Source organism: Anguilla anguilla, chromosome 7 (genome assembly GCF_013347855.1).
Source record: "Anguilla anguilla isolate fAngAng1 chromosome 7, fAngAng1.pri, whole genome shotgun sequence".
In the NCBI taxonomy this organism is placed as follows: Eukaryota; Metazoa; Chordata; class Actinopteri; order Anguilliformes; family Anguillidae; genus Anguilla; species Anguilla anguilla.
The window spans coordinates 28767336-28783073 of record NC_049207.1 but is presented as its reverse complement, the minus strand read 5'-3'; the positions used below and the strand labels follow the sequence as shown (position 1 = coordinate 28783073).

General features: G+C 41.1%; 1 protein-coding gene across 6 annotated transcripts in view; it reads right to left on the bottom strand.

The window, feature by feature from the left end:
* rad9a (RAD9 checkpoint clamp component A) overlaps nt 1-15738 on the bottom strand; it is an 87197-nt gene that overhangs the window by 723 nt on the left and 70736 nt on the right. For 5 of the 6 annotated variants that reach the window (XM_035427599.1, XM_035427600.1, XM_035427601.1 and 2 more), the window contains 6 exons: nt 2606-2705; nt 2114-2220; nt 1596-1702; nt 1305-1369; nt 941-1048; nt 322-544 (listed from right to left, as the gene is read on the bottom strand). In XM_035427599.1, the coding sequence (XP_035283490.1) occupies nt 322-544; nt 941-1048; nt 1305-1369; nt 1596-1702; nt 2114-2220; nt 2606-2705 (710 nt within the window). Of the gene's footprint in view, nt 1-321; nt 545-940; nt 1049-1304; nt 1370-1595; nt 1703-2113; nt 2221-2605; nt 2706-12641; nt 14676-15421; nt 15485-15738 lie in introns of those variants that run through there. The other variant, XM_035427602.1, reaches the window with a different exon arrangement.

The following is a 15738-nucleotide window of genomic DNA, read 5'->3' as shown; positions in this document are numbered from 1 at the left end:
TGAATTTTTAAGAGGAAGGGTAAGTGAGTGTTCCCCTCTGAAATGCATTCTGCCAGCAACTACTGCACAGTCATTGCAGGTCTGCAGCACCCAATTGGTGCAGCTGGTGCGTAGGAGACAGAGACAGACCTTCACAGTTGGCACAGTCCAAATTGATCCCAGGCCATGGGGCCCATCCACACTCCAGGAACAGTGCAAGTTAGCCATATCTTTCTGGAAGAAGCAGGAAGGCTTAACTGCCCTGATATTACCATGGTTATGGAGGGTTGCTGTGCTCCCTGTTGCGTGGTGGCCACATGACATGCAAACCACAGCACGTACCTTTTCATTAGGCGGCCTGCGCATCTCTTCCTCTTCCTCCTCCTCCTCCTCCTCTCCCTCACTGGACGCTCTGGCCCTGAGCTGCCCCATGCTGGCCTTGCGTGGCAGGGTCGGGGGGCAGCCAGAACCCCCGGAGGCCAGCTCGCTGGTCTCCATGGCGATGAGGTAGGAGTCGATGTCATCATTCATGAAGTCATCCGGAAGAAGGGCGGGGTTTTGGTGGCTAAGTCAAAGCGGACGAGTGGGACACAGGCTGTGAGCAGGGGACACTGCATGAGCAGCTCAGTCACACCATGGAGGGAGTGTGTGTGTGTGTGCGCTGTACATCCTAGAGTACCTCATCCCTCCCTGCAATGTTAGCACAGTTACAGAGAATGTCACCATCACTCTCAAAAGTCAAACATCTTCCATTGAGATACATATTTCTGAAATATTTTGATTTGATAGGGACCAGTGGAAGTGAAAGCAGTGTTAAGCTCAGTATTAAGCTGTATTCCAGTCATATTACTTAGCCAGTCAGGGATGGGTAGTACAGTTGTTGTTATGGCCACTTAAGAGTCAGTGCTCTTGTTCCCATGGTTGCCTACAGTTCAGTGTTCTTGTTCCCATGTCTACATACCATTCAGTGCTGTTGTTGAAATGGTTACACAGGTGAGAATCCTCGGACAATGTAGCCAATACAAAGTTGACCTCCAGGACACTCTCTGTCAAACTCAGAATCACTGGCCTGTCAACGTTAAAAACCAAAAAAACAACAGAAACCTCTCAATATTATTTTAAGCATATTCACTATTTAGAATTTTCCCATTTTGAATGGCTACAACACAGTGGCACACAAATACACAAACAAGCTGACACACGCACATGCACACACATGTAAACAAAGACACATTTCAGACACACTCTCACACACACACACACACACACACACACGCACACAGTGTGAGAATGACAGCACAGCGGGGTGCTCTGGGGTAACTGACCTGCCTGGTTCATCAAAGTGCAAAGACACGGGGAGACCAGAGGACTCTGCAAACATCAGCAATCCCTGAGAGAGAGAATGGATGAGAAAGACATTTCCCAGACAGGTGGATGTTATGCAGTAAAAAATGTACAAAAAAAAATAGAACATGAACTGACAACTCGTGCACATCATGAATATTGTGCCATCTGGCTGGTTTATTATGATTATTTTGGTGAACAGGGTAAGACCAGTCTGCCTTCCTTATTCACTTCCTTCTTCATTTATCCCTTCCCCCCACAAGCTCTCTCACCCTCATCTCTTTGAGACAGAAGGTGACGCGGCCGGGGCAGCCCACTGTAAACTGCTCAAACTCCTTAGCACTGAGACTGAGCTCCGTCAGCACAGCCTTACTCTGCTCTAGGGAATAGAAAGATGGTGACATTTTTACAGAAATGCCCTGAGAGCAGCAAGCAAATATATTATAAAAAGTTAAATGCATACTATTTGTGACTTCATTTCATATTATTCCATTCATGGGAGTTTTGCCCTATAAAATATTAGCAGGGAACTTATGATATGCTGAATGAATATATTATCTACTTTTTTCTATAAATGTTTTTATTGTGTGGCATGCAATGCCTATCTGTATCCTGCATGTCCTTTAAAATTAGCCAAGATGCCAAAGAAAATAGAATATAGGGGGATTTAAACCAGAAGTTTTCCCTCTCCGAACACAACACAATGATTGGTTGAAATAAGTGAGCTGCTAATCCCACACAGGGTATCATCAGCAGTCCCAAACTGCTGCCAGCAGGCGTGGCCACTCACCTGCCTCTTCCTCCACATGGTTCCTGAAGCACACTCTTTCACTGCTCACCGACACACTCACTTCTTCCACAGAGGTGGGAAAGTGCAGCACTGTTTCTACTAGGAGCCTGGCGAAGGAGTGAGGAAGACAGAGAGAGAGGGGGGTTAAAATGAGTGCTGACACTACACCAACAGAGAGAGTGAGTGAGAAGAAGAAAGAATGAAAGAAAGAGGGAGGAAGGGAGGGATTAACTACGAGAGGGAATAGCAGATAGAGAAGGAGATATTAGACAGAAAGAAATGGACTGATACATAGATGGTTAGAGACAGAAATGGACCAATATACAGACACACAGGTAGAAATATAGACCAATGGAGAGAGATGGACAGATATGCATACAGATAGAGAGATGGACAGATATACAGAAGATGGAGAGAGATGGAAAGACTTATAGGGAGGTAGAAAGAAAGATGGGATGAAACAATATACGGACAGTGAGAGTGTACACAGACCTGGGCTGTGCCCTCAGTACGTTGGCGCAGCTCTCCTTGTTGAACACGGCCTGCAGACTCTCACAGTCCTGGATCGACAGATTGTGTGTCTTCAGCAGCCCTAAGAGTCCGAGCATTAATCAATGGACGGGTGTTCTTATTGGCATGCTAAATGCAGGTGTTATTATAGTTACAATTAAAACAGGTTATATTTACTGCAATGCTAAAACTAGATGCTAGCACAGGACTAAATTGGTTTTACTACAGCGGTTTACATTTGGCACTGCCACCCTGAGAGATCTTCCCGGCAGGAGCAAATTTGCATATATTTTCTTTGTTTTTCCACAAGAGCTATTTGTTGCTTGCACAACCACCACCAGGTACAAATGTGAGCACTCAAATCCATATCTGACTGTTAACATGTATTTTGCTTTGTGTGTGTTTGTCTGTATACTGTTCTATGTGGACCCCAGGAAGAGTAGCTGTTACCATTTGTAAGAGTTAATGGCGATCCTAATAAACTAAACTAAACTAAACATGTCAACCGCGGGACTCACAAACTAAACCAGCAGCTTGCGGCAAAAATTACCGCTGCTCTTATTTTAACACAAAAAGAGAGGAAAATACATTTTAGTGACGTTGTAAATAGAGACAGGCTATTCATGTTGCCCATAACATTTTTGTGTGTATTTAGGTGAAATTTACATTTATAAATGCTTATTCATGGAACTTTGTGGTCAGACCGTGAAAAAAATAGTCAGCTAGTCTCGAGCACTGTCTATAGGCTAATGTCAAACATGTTAGTATCATTACATTACATTTATTTGGCAGACGCTTTTATCCAAAGCGACGTACAAAAAGTGCATTTCATGGTCATAGACAACTTAGGATATAGGTGAGAGACGGTATACATGTAATGCATCATAAATGTAAGATGGGCAATAACTTTTTGTGCCATTTTAGAATTGTACACATGCAATTCAGTCCTCTACCAAATGATTAATGGAAAAAAATATCATATGCATTTATAATAAGCACACACAAGATTAGTCTGTATAGTAGGCCATTTGCTTTTGCTATTTGGTTTTGTGTTTGTTTTTAATGTATAAATGAGCTATGGCTAAATTACACTGAACAAAACGCAACACTTTTATTTTTTACAGCCATTTTTTATGGGTTTAAATAATACCTAAAAAATTTGTTCTATGTGCACAAAGATCTTATTTCTTTCAAATTTTGCCCACAAATTTCTTTATTGTCCACAAGGGAAATTCATTTTGCTTAGGTCAGTATGATGGGGTCAATAAAAGGCCACCCTAAAATGCTGCGTTTTTTGTTGTTCAACACCATGTCACAGATGCCTAAAGAGTTAAGAGATCATGCAATTGGCATGCTGACTGCAGGAATGTCCTGTAGGGCTGTTGCCAGAGTAATGGGTGTTCATTTCTCCACCATAAGCCACCTCCAGCGTCGTTTCAGAGATTTTGGAAGTTCATCCAACAGGCCTCACAAGCGCAGACCACGTGTAACCACGCCAGCCCAGGACCGCCACATCCGACTTCTTCACCTGCGGGCATCGTCGGAGGCCAGCCACACAGACAGCTGATGAAAGAGTTGGTTTACACAACCAGAGAAAGGGAAGCTCATCTGCATGCTCGACGTCCTCAACGGGGTCTTGATTTGTCTGTAGTTGGGCGTCACAATCAACGTGAGGGTTTAGAGCTAGAGCTCAACTTCGATGGCCACAGGCACGCTGGAGAACGGTCCTTTTCATTGGTGAATCACAGTTTCAGCTGTACAGGGCAGATGGCAGGCAGCGCGTACGACGTCGGGTGGGTGAGCGGTTTGCTGATGTCAACGTTGTGAGCAGAGTGGCTCGTGGTGGTGGGGTGTTGGTATGGGCAGGCATATCCTATGGGCAGAGAACTCAAGTGCATTTTATCCATGGCAATTTGAATGCACAGAGATATCGTGATGAGATCCTGAGACCCATTGCTGTGCCATTCATCCACCGCCATCACCTCATGTTTCAGCATGACAATGCTCCATGCCCCATGTACAGATCCTTGCCCCATGTTGCAAGGAGCTGTACACAATTCCTCAAAGCTAAAAATGTTCCAGTTCTTCCATGGCCTGCATACTCACCAGCCATGTCACCCATTGAGCCTGTTTGGGATGCTCTGGACCGGCGCATACGACAGCGTGTTCCAGTTCCCATCAATATCCAACAACTTCGTACAGCTATTGAAGAGGAGTGGGACAATGTTCCACAATCAACAATTTGATCAATTCAATGCGAAGGAGATGTGATGCGTTGCATGAGGCAAATGCTGGTTTTTTATTTGTTGTATTTTGTTTCGTTTTTTGTTTTTTTTCTTTTACTGTGTGCAAATAAACAAATAAACTAAACAAGATACTGATCGGTATTCTGTTCATTTCATGGTATCTTCTTTTTTGGGGAATCTGTGACTAACAAATGCATATCTGTATCCCCAATCACATGAAATCAATAGATAAGTGCTTACTGAATTTATTTCAGTTGACTGATTTACCTTTATTACCTTACAACTCAATAAAATCTTCGAAATTGATAAGTGTTGCATTTCTATTTTTGTTCAGTGTAATTTAACTTTTCATTTATTTCATGCAAGATAGCCCAATCTTGTTCGAAATGACATGGTTTGTTGTCAATGAGATAAATGCCTCCTTTTGCAATGCTGTAGAACAATGAACATAACTTCATTCACAGGTCACTACATTGTCCTCATGTCATTTTATAGAACTTATAACAGTACAGGCTATAAGTTTTGATGTTCAGTAATTTACAGTAATGGTAGAAAATTTTTTTATATCATAGCCGTTTGAAGTAAAATTTCATAGGTGACTTAGTTAATGCACCTGTCTTAACTACTGCTTGTATTTTTGCACAGACTGCGTTGTTGCTGTTCTCGTTTGTGTTAGTGTTAATCAGTTTAACCTTCAGGGTCCAAGTTGAACTACGCGGTTGTTCCCTGCACTTGGACCGGTACTTCTCTCTAGGGTTTTCGACATACTTGTTCCTGGTTATGGTTACACACTTTGTTGTACGTCGCTCTGGATAAGAGCGTCTGCCAAATGCCTGTAATGTAATGTAATGTCATAGTGCTACACTAAATATTTTCTGAGTAATTGAACAAAATCCAAAAACTGTTACATTCTACGGACTCTCCCCTATGTCTGCAATAAAGATCAAAATAAGATAAAATGGCAGTAGTCGTGTCTCTCCAGTCAGCATCTAGATCCTCCTTTATCGAATAGGGGAAATAAACAATTATTGAAATATTGTTTATATATTAAAATAAAATATATTACTGAAATTATCATTTTTTAAATATGTTGATGCGTAGAAATTTGGTTCTTCGAGGGATCTTTGAGGGAGAACGGCAAAAATGTGTGCAGACAAGAAACGGCAGCAACAAATGAGCTAAAGTGAAACCGGACACCACAATATTTTAAATAAAAATTAGTTGTTAGATTTTGTATTCAATGGTTATTCTGACAGAGGTGTCTTAAATCTTAATGTGATTTAATCTTAATTTCACGCAAGATAGCCAAATCTTGTTCGAAATTAAATGGTCTGTTGTCAATGAAATAAATGCCTCCTGTTGCACTGCTGAAGAACAATAAACATAACTTCATTCACAGGTCACTACATTGGATAGCAAATATTTTAACACTAGAAAGGCTAAAGGCAATTCGATTTTTTTAATTAAAATGATTCCAACACTGTAAATGCAATAGCTACCCTCTTCTTTCCATGATTTTTCCTCAATACTTGGGCTAAACTATTACTGTGTTTTTGAAATTACAAAAAATCGAATCAGTAAAGAAAAACAGAGTTTCTGCCATTTTATTTCACAAAAATCCCACGCCAGACAATAGGCAGCAGGATTTGGTTCTCAGTCAAACTCTCTCCTCTGGCAAGCTATTGAGCAACTGAATGGCCAATGTGTTGATAAGAATTGTTTGAACTGTTTCACACATATACTACCGGTCAAAAGTTTTAGAACACCCCCATTTTTCCAGTTTTATTGAAATTTAAGCAGTCCAGTGAATGACCTAAAATGGTACAAAGGTAAGCGGTAAACTGCCAGAGGAAAAAAGTTTAGGTTACAAAAAAAATCGAAAAATAATGTACATTTCAGAATTATAAAAAGGCCTCTTTCAGGAAGCAAGTAATGGGTTAACAACTTGCAGCAATGGAAGTAAATTAAGCCTTGAACCTTGATGTCTACAGATATCCCAACTTTTGTTGATTACTTACAAACCCTCTGACTGTATAAAATCAGTGTTGGAACAGACTGTGTTATTACACTCTGAAGCATTATTTGGAAAATATTGCACTGCAGGAAGTAGTATATTGCTATCATAATGGAGATTATTAACAAAGGAAGACATACGTACCATTATAACCCTTAAAAGTGTAGGTCATTCCTTTAGAGAAATTGCGAAGAAAGTCAAGGTGTCAGTGAGTACAGTATCCTACACCATCAAAAGGCACTTTGAAACTCGAGGAAACTCAAACAGGAAGAGGTCATGCAAACCCAAAGCCACAACAGAATCAGAAGACAAGTTTCTGAGACCCAACAGCATGATAGGCAGCTCACAGGACAACAGCTTCAAGCACAGCTTAAGAGTGGTTGAAGTAAGCAAGTCTCTGTCATGGTCCTGTGTTCCTGTCTGCGTTTTCCCTGTTGGGCCTCCAGATGGCGGCACTTCTGTTTTGTGTCCTGCTCCCCCTGTGTTAATTGTATGATTGTTTTCAATTGTCTTATTATTGGTTCTTGATTGTCTCGTTTTCCCTTCCCTCTCTGTGGCCTGATTGTTCATGGTGCCCTCCTGTGTCTCGTCAGTGTCTGTTCTATTTAAGTTTCCCTCTCCCTTGACTCAGGTGCTGGATCCTTGTGGTTATGTCTGGTTGTTTGTGCAAAGCCTCTTCATGTACCTGCTCCAAGTGTTCCTGCCCATGTTCTGGTTTCCCCGTGTTTGTATTTCCTGCATTTTCTTTGTTCCTGCGTTTTGTAGTTTCCTTCGTTGTTGAAGGTCGCCCTGCGAGGCTTTTTGTTCCCTTTGTTTCCCCCTTGTTAGTAAAGTCTTTTGTTCTCCTTCCATTTTGGAGTTTTGTGTTTTTCCCTCTGCACTTGGGTCCGAACCCCCCCACGCATCCTGACAGTCTCAGTTTTAACTGTGAAGAGAACACTTTGAGCTGCAGGTTTTACATGTCGAGTGGCAGTACGAAAGCCATTGCTAAAATGGCAAAATAAGAAAAAGAGGCTTGCCTGGGCCATGAAGCACCAGGCAGTGGACTACTGAAAACTGGAAGAAGGTCTTATGGACCGATAAATCAAAATTTGAAATCTTCGGTTCATCACACAGGGTTTTTGTACACCGTCGAGTAGGTGAAAGGATGGTGCCTCAGTGTGTGACACCGACTGTGGAGGAACATGGAGGAGGAAGCGTGATGGTCTGGGGATGTTGCTGGATCCAGAGTCGGTGACTTGCACAGAGTGACTGGCACCCTGAACCAAAAGGGCTACCACAGCATTTTGCAGTGCCATGCAGTACCCTCTGGTCTGCGCCTGGTTGGTCAGGGGTTCATCCTACAGCAAGATAATGACCCAAAACATACCTCCAGGCTATGTCAGAACTATCTTAGAAGAAAAGAACAAGACGGCAGGCTTCAAATCATGGAATGGCCAGCAGTCTCCAGACTTAAACCCCATCGCATCGAGCTGGTTTGGGATGAACTGGACAGAAGGGTGAAAGCAAAGCAACCTAAGTACAACACATTTGTAGGAACTTCTGCAACAGTGTTGGGAAGAACTTTCCGAACAATATTTGATTTTCATTGTTGAAAGAATTCCACAAGTGTGTTCAGCTGTTATGTCTGCAAAAGGTGGTTACTCTGATATGTCAAAAATTTAGATTAAAGTAATAATCTTGAAGATTTTCATTAAAATAAATGTCTGTTAAGTCACTATCTATCGCTGAATTAGGTAACACAATGGTGATTGAGCCTATTATTATATTAATTTATATTATTATTATTATAATAATTTATGATTAAAGAACTGGGTGTCTGTGGCGACATTCCCGGGAAAAAATCACAAGCGGCGCATAGTTAGTGATGCATTTTCCATCACCCATCAGTGGTTGGTCCGCCAGAGAGGGTAGGCGGAGCTAACGCAACAGGCTCGCTCTTGAACTCACTTGTGTGTGAGTGGCGCACTGTATTTTTTCCGGTGTCTGCTAGCGTTACAGAGAAAGGGGGGGGGGGTTATGGAACCCTAATAAGTTTTTGTGTAACATGAGAGGTCATATTATTTGTTGATGTAGATTTCGTATTACATTTGATAACAATGTAACGTTACTAAATTACATAGCTATTTGCACAGCTAACGCTAACTACCGGACCATGTCAAGAAAGGCAACATTAGTTTAGACAACGTTGCGCACAGTATCCATCTCTCATATCAGGTAACGTTGCGTTAGCTAGCTAGCTAATGTAATTAACACAATATAATGTCAGCTAACAATTAGAAAAAACGCTAGCTAACGCTACCGACTGGTACCGACCTCGCAAACTGTCTATCGAATGCAATGCTACCTTGCTGCAACCTTGCAATGTAGCTAACTAAAGGCCAGTTCAGATCAATGATTCGCAAAGAGACTGGATGCAACCTGCAAAATTCCAAGACGTCTGATTGTAAACGTTCTAAAACTGCACTTAGCGATTTGACGAGGTGGGTCTTTTGAGACCCCAGGCAACGGCTTCAGACGCTCTGCAACTAACCAGTTCACACCACTGCAATTTTCTCTGCAACATTCTAAAACCATTTAGTCTCGTTGCGAATCATTGATCTGAACTGGCCTTAACGTTATCGTTATTTACATTGCCATCAAGTTCATCAATATATTGATCGGAATAAAGCCGGGGTATAGGTGGAGCAGAGCGGGTCTGATTTCTGTGTAAAGATGTCAAGTCGGAGAAAACTAAATGAATATGGCAGATTAGCATTGTTATTATTTTATTACGCTTCCTCATATGTTCCTTCAGCCTTGATGCCCTTTTTTGATGAAATCTCCTTTGTTTTTGTTTTATTCTTCTTGTTCTGATTGCTAATTTAACACCCAGCTCAGCTTTATTCTCGAACAGTTTAGCTAGCAAAACCAGAAACAACAAGGCAGTTGTTTCAATATCACACAACAATCATTCACGAAAAAGACTGTTTATTGTGCACGAGATACATAATTGCACGAACCACAGCGAATCCCGCGAATTCTTCTCTGCAGTGTAAAGATGTTCATACCAAGCAAAAGGTGGATAAAGAACGTTTGTGGAAATTGATCATCACTAATTCTACCCCAGGTCTGCTACAGCATTTTAACCCGGCTCGGCAGTGTAAAGACAGCTTACGTTAACCTAATGTCAGACAATGAATGAGTACGTACATAACGTTACTTGTATAACAACCATTTTTTATTCAGTAAATAATAAATGTAATAGTTGGCGTGGCCCAGGTGCCAACTGACTGACGTCACACAGGCGACACTGGTTGGATCCAGTTGGATCTAAGGGAAGTGAGGTTCAAAAACACACCTGCAATTACCGCTTTTCGCCATTGGTACCGCCAAAGAGAACGAAACGGAAAACTTCGAGATTGTAACTTTAAATTGTGTTAAAAAAAGAAATCATGGAATCATTCTGTTTATCTCCAATTGTTTATTTGTTCTATGCTTTAATCATTTCAGAGTACATTGAGACAACTGCGTAAATTTCAATAAGAACTGGAAAAATATAGGTGTTCTAAAACTTTTTACCAGTAATGTATAATGACATAAAATTCATTAACTGCAATCGTGTGATAAAGTTTAGGGTGGGGATGAATAATTGTGGGCATGGCAGTGATAGAAATGATAGGTTCATAAAATTCATTAATTGCAATCGTGTGATAAAGTTTAGGGTGGGGGTGAATAATTGTGGGCATGGCAGTGATAGAAATGATAGGTTCAGGGTTCTTGCCCTTTCCACAAATCAAAATTCCAGACTTTTTGCAGACTGATCTCCCTCCCCGAAACTGTTTTCTAAGACACATGCATTTCTGTTGGGATTTCAAACTTTTGTGTTTAATTATCCTTTTCAATAAATAAAAGCATGACTGACTGAATGAATACAGAATTAAATGTTAATTGTTTGTATTGTCATTTCTATTTGTTACAAATCATTTCATTTGGAAACAAATAGACCAATAAGGTCTTTCATATCAGTTTACGTTTAATTCAATTTTGCACAATTTTCAACCATTAATATAGCTAGTCTGTTAAGTGAATATAATAAACAACAGAATATTAACAGAGCCAATTAACTGCAGTGTTTTCCCTTTGATAAGATAGTCTGTCAGTCTATATGATCTCCCCATTGTTATTTTGAATATCAATATATTCACATCAGGTAATGGTAGCTGAATTGATTATTAGGCTGAGGCTGACCACTTCATCCAGATTAATAGCAACTAAACAGGAACGAGGCCATCATTCATATTACAATAAGTTGAAAGGTGAAGAGGACTGATATCCGTGAGCACCGTGTTTATTCGGCTAATTCTACCTAATCAACCAGATAAAACGTAAGTAATTGACCAGGTCTAACGGCTGTTTTCTGCCCTCCGGTATCCCCCCTTTCTCAACATCTCTCTCCCTCTTGGGCTGTCTCCTGCTCTGTGTGCGATATGTTTAGTTACTCTTTCTCTGCAGTTAAGGATAGCTTTACCTGTGATAAGTGTAGGTTAAATCATGGGTGTAGGAAGCATTGAAAATGTGGGTGGGACAATGTAAGGGGGGGTCTGGGGGTCCTCCCCCAGAACATTTTTAACAGACTAGATGTCATTTCCTGTATTCTGGTGCCTTTTAACAGGTGGTTTGATACTTTTATCTGGCTATACTAGCATGAGAAAAATTATGGGTCCATTTTGTAATTTCAGTGGTTGGCCCCAGATCACATATTTGAAGATATTAAAAAGCTAAAAGTACAGAAATTGATTCGATGACTAATTCAGAGCCATCTTTAATAATAACCACTCATTGTTTATTTAACCTTGAGGATCTCTTTATGCTTGCATGCAAGTGCAATTTCTGTTAAATGAATTTCTTTAGTGTTATCAAATCAATGACTACAGTGGAGAGGACTGTAGTCAAAGTGCCCGGGCCCCTATGCATTCTCCAATAAACTACATTCATCTTCCAATCATTTCTACTACTATGAAGAATCACCAGGACCCAAGGCCTGTGTCTCAAAGCTAGATTATGTAGCCAGTTATCTTGGTGGCTTTATTTACACACACATTTTTACACACATAACACTGCTACCGAGAAGCACTCCACATAAATATTTAGGGCAACATTTCATGACAAAAGGCATCAATATAACAACCATCTGCCACTTTTCATGAAAAGCAATAGTCTTGAATTCATAAGTGGCATAGGTTTGAGGAGTGTGTGTGAGCAAAACCATCAAGTTACCTGGATAACATCATAATAGCTTTGTGGCACAGGCCCCTGATATATACGTTTTTGGCTAAAAATACATATTTGCTAACATTTCAAATAGCAAATAACTTAAAATCCAACACACAGAACCCCAAAATCTCACAAAATATTGAAATGAATGTGACACAATTAATCACCAACAATGACTTAAGGGGGTTGATGCTTTTTGCTGTTTTTTATTTAATAAATTTCATAACCTCACACAATTATCAGGTGCCCAGTTGTATCAACTAATGTAATGGTGGCACTGCAGTAACAGTTAAAAGATTTAAAGATAATAAAAAATAAAAGCTTACAGCTATAGCTCCTTCCTCCCTTGGTACTCCACATTGCTACCTACAGCTAGATTGTTAACATTTTTAATAACTTTGGTTCGAGATTAAAAAAGATTAGACAAAACAAGGCCTTCCTTTTCTAGTTCTTAGACTAAATGAAGGCCCCAAAAACATGCCTTCTATTATCATTTGCAGAGATAAAGAGTTGGCAAATCTCTATGTCAATTTGATCAAGTTTGTCTTGGTGGATGTGGCAGACTTTGTTCAAACGACGTTGACTCATGGAGGAGCGGAGCCATGTCTTAAGCCTTCTTAAGGCACTGAAACTTCGTTCTGCTTCGGCTGAGGAGCATGGCACTACAAGAAGTCTAACCAAAGACTCTACTTGTGTAGAGCACGGACTTCTGGCAGCATAGCTTTGAGAGAGTTTACTGCGTTAGTGATGGTGCTGGATGGATATTGAAGCTTAAACATTGCCAGCTGCACCTCCAGTGAATTGCGATTAAGTTCTGGTTAAAGACTGACAACATCATCTTCCACCTTTCCAGAGACTAGCTCCCTTTCCAACTTGTTAAGAGTATCGAAGCTGCTCTGGTCAAAGCGCTTGGTCAACTGTACATCAACAGCATCTAACACACTGAAGTATTCTACTCTATCGTGCTCTTCAGTGGATGCTGGTGTGAACACTGCATTTCCGGTGTAGCGCTTAGGAGGTCTCCGGATGTGAGGCATCTGGATGGTCTCAATGCCCATCTCACTGATCATGTCACAGGTCATTGCATAACTCTGATGGAAGCTTTCATCAGACCTCTTCACTTCAAGTGTTTTTTTCACGCAATCAACTGCTGCCAGCATCCCTGTGACACTTCCAGTCTTGCTCTGAAGGGAGCGGTTGAGGCACTCTAGTTCTTTGAGGACTTCAGAGGCAAGAAGAAGACCGAGCAAAGTGTGCCCCTTCTGAAAGCGCTCCAGAAGTCCTCTTGCGGTTGTGCACATCTCAGAGGAGCCAGATGCAGCCATTTCCTCCAGACTAAGCAATACCTCTTCATACTGCCCTTTGACTGCCTGAATGGCCACTATCCTCACAAGCCATCGTGTAGGGCAGAGGGGTTTTAGAGTTCTGAAACTCCCCGCTTCAGACTGCGCAATCTCTTTAAAAATGGTCTTATATTTTCCAGACTGGTAGTAGAGTGTGCCAAGTTTATGGACCAAATTCAGTGCATCAGACACAACAGGGGATGAGCCGTAGGCTGTCTGAGTCACAAGATTGACACAGTGAGGACTGCAATGGACATACAAAGCAAGAGGTTGCTTCTCTCTGAGAACTGCTTGAACTCCTTTGCTTTGGCCAGACGAGTTTGCAGCTCCATCATAGGTCTGCCCTCGAAGACAGGACAAGGGCAAGTTCAACCGCAGGAGGACATCAGTCGCCATTCGAGCCAAGTCCTTTCCTGTTGTTGAAGACACCTCATATAGACCTATAAAGTCTTCATGAGGGACAAGATCATGATCCACATAACGGATACATATGGCCTCTTGTTCAACTCCCGACACATCCTGGGTTCCATCAATAATAATGGAGTACTGCAGTGTGGACAACCCCTGTACAGTATTTGCAATTCTCCTAACGATGGAGTTGGCCATGATATTCAAAATCTCATTTTGAATTTCAGCGCTTGTGTAATTGCTTGAGGGCTTACTTAGCCATCTCTTCAGCACATCATCATCCTCGGATCTGAGTTGCAGAAGCTGCCTCAGATTGCCTTAATCATTGTCATCATGGCCACGCAGAGCTAAACCCTGGTGGGCAAGAAAACTAATTCACTTAATTATTTTGAGCAGGCATGATCTTGCCTCTCTTTGCTGCTGCTCCCTGGCTGTGGATAGCTGTGTTTCAATACTTCTTTCTTGGTATGTGTGTGTTGTGATCGCAACTTTATGTGCTTGACTCAGTTGGTGGGATGAGAATTTGTCGATTTCTCTTTTCCAATTTCTAAAACCAGTTCACACAAAGGCTTGATCCATATTTTTTGCAAGCGTGCTACTCTGTCTTTTGAAGGCTGCCATGCAATAAAAACAAAACACGCCATTTGCACTGGGAGAATAATGAAGCCATGGATAGTCCCTGAACCACTTCTCCTGAAATCTTAGAGTCTTATTTGGAAGTTCCTGGTCTGGAATGACTCAGCCTGGCTCTCACTCTCTTCCCTGTCTAATCTTGCCTGTTCTTCCTAGAAACAAAAGTGAAAAATCGAATAGGCCTATCATTTTTTATACTGACAAAAACTGAATATTAAAGATCCCCTGTGTAAGATTTTTGGCATTTCTAAAAAATAAAATCATCATATTGTAACATATGTTGACGCTGGGCTGTGTTTGAAAGCACTGGTTACTTGACTACACTCCCTGCCACTTTGTTAATGGCAGCCTATTTCTTGTTTGTCGCTCTTGTACGCTCCGTACAAGCTCAGAGGCAGGCTCATGATGACATATGATGATGAAATGAATCCATATGTCACAGCAACACTTTCCATGAACTGGAGGTCCAGTATTTTTCTAATACAGGCTCATTTGGGCCTACTGGACCAATTTTGAGAACTCACTGAAAACTATAAAAGGGTTTCCGCGACATATGGATTCATTTCATCATTGGAGTAATATATAGGTAAGATAATCACTGGAAAATTTAGATTTTTGGGTGGTCTATGCTTTTCAAATGAATGGCAATGGATTTGAGGGGGCATTGTGGATTTACAGTTTGAAAGTGAGCACAGCATAGGATGGTTCACCTAGGAATGGTATGACACTGAGTTATCAAATTTTGAAATAAATTATGTTCTCCTGACTATATCGGTCATATGGTGCACCATGACTGAAATGTTTCCTATTCAATATCCCCATTGATTTCCATAAAATTCTGAGAAGATAGTTTGCATCACAAACTATTCTAAACTGTCACATCCCTTTCATCACTCACCTCAGCAATGGAACTCTCTCCACTGCCCCTGCATTCTGCCCCTGCCTCTGACTCACTCTCAAGCTAGATGTCAAAAGAGGTGGTGGGGTGATAATTATTTATTGAGCAGTATATATTCTTTCACATTGATAATCCTAACAACTCATACTGAATTTAAATACAACTGATTCTAAAGTGCCAGTCTGTGACATTGCAAATTTAGAGTACCCAAGCAGTAGGCCAAGAATTGCTGCTCAAAAAGTATAATATCAGTCAACTAGCACCTAAGTGTGAAATAAATAATAATAGGGAGGGCGACACGGACTGACTTACTGTGA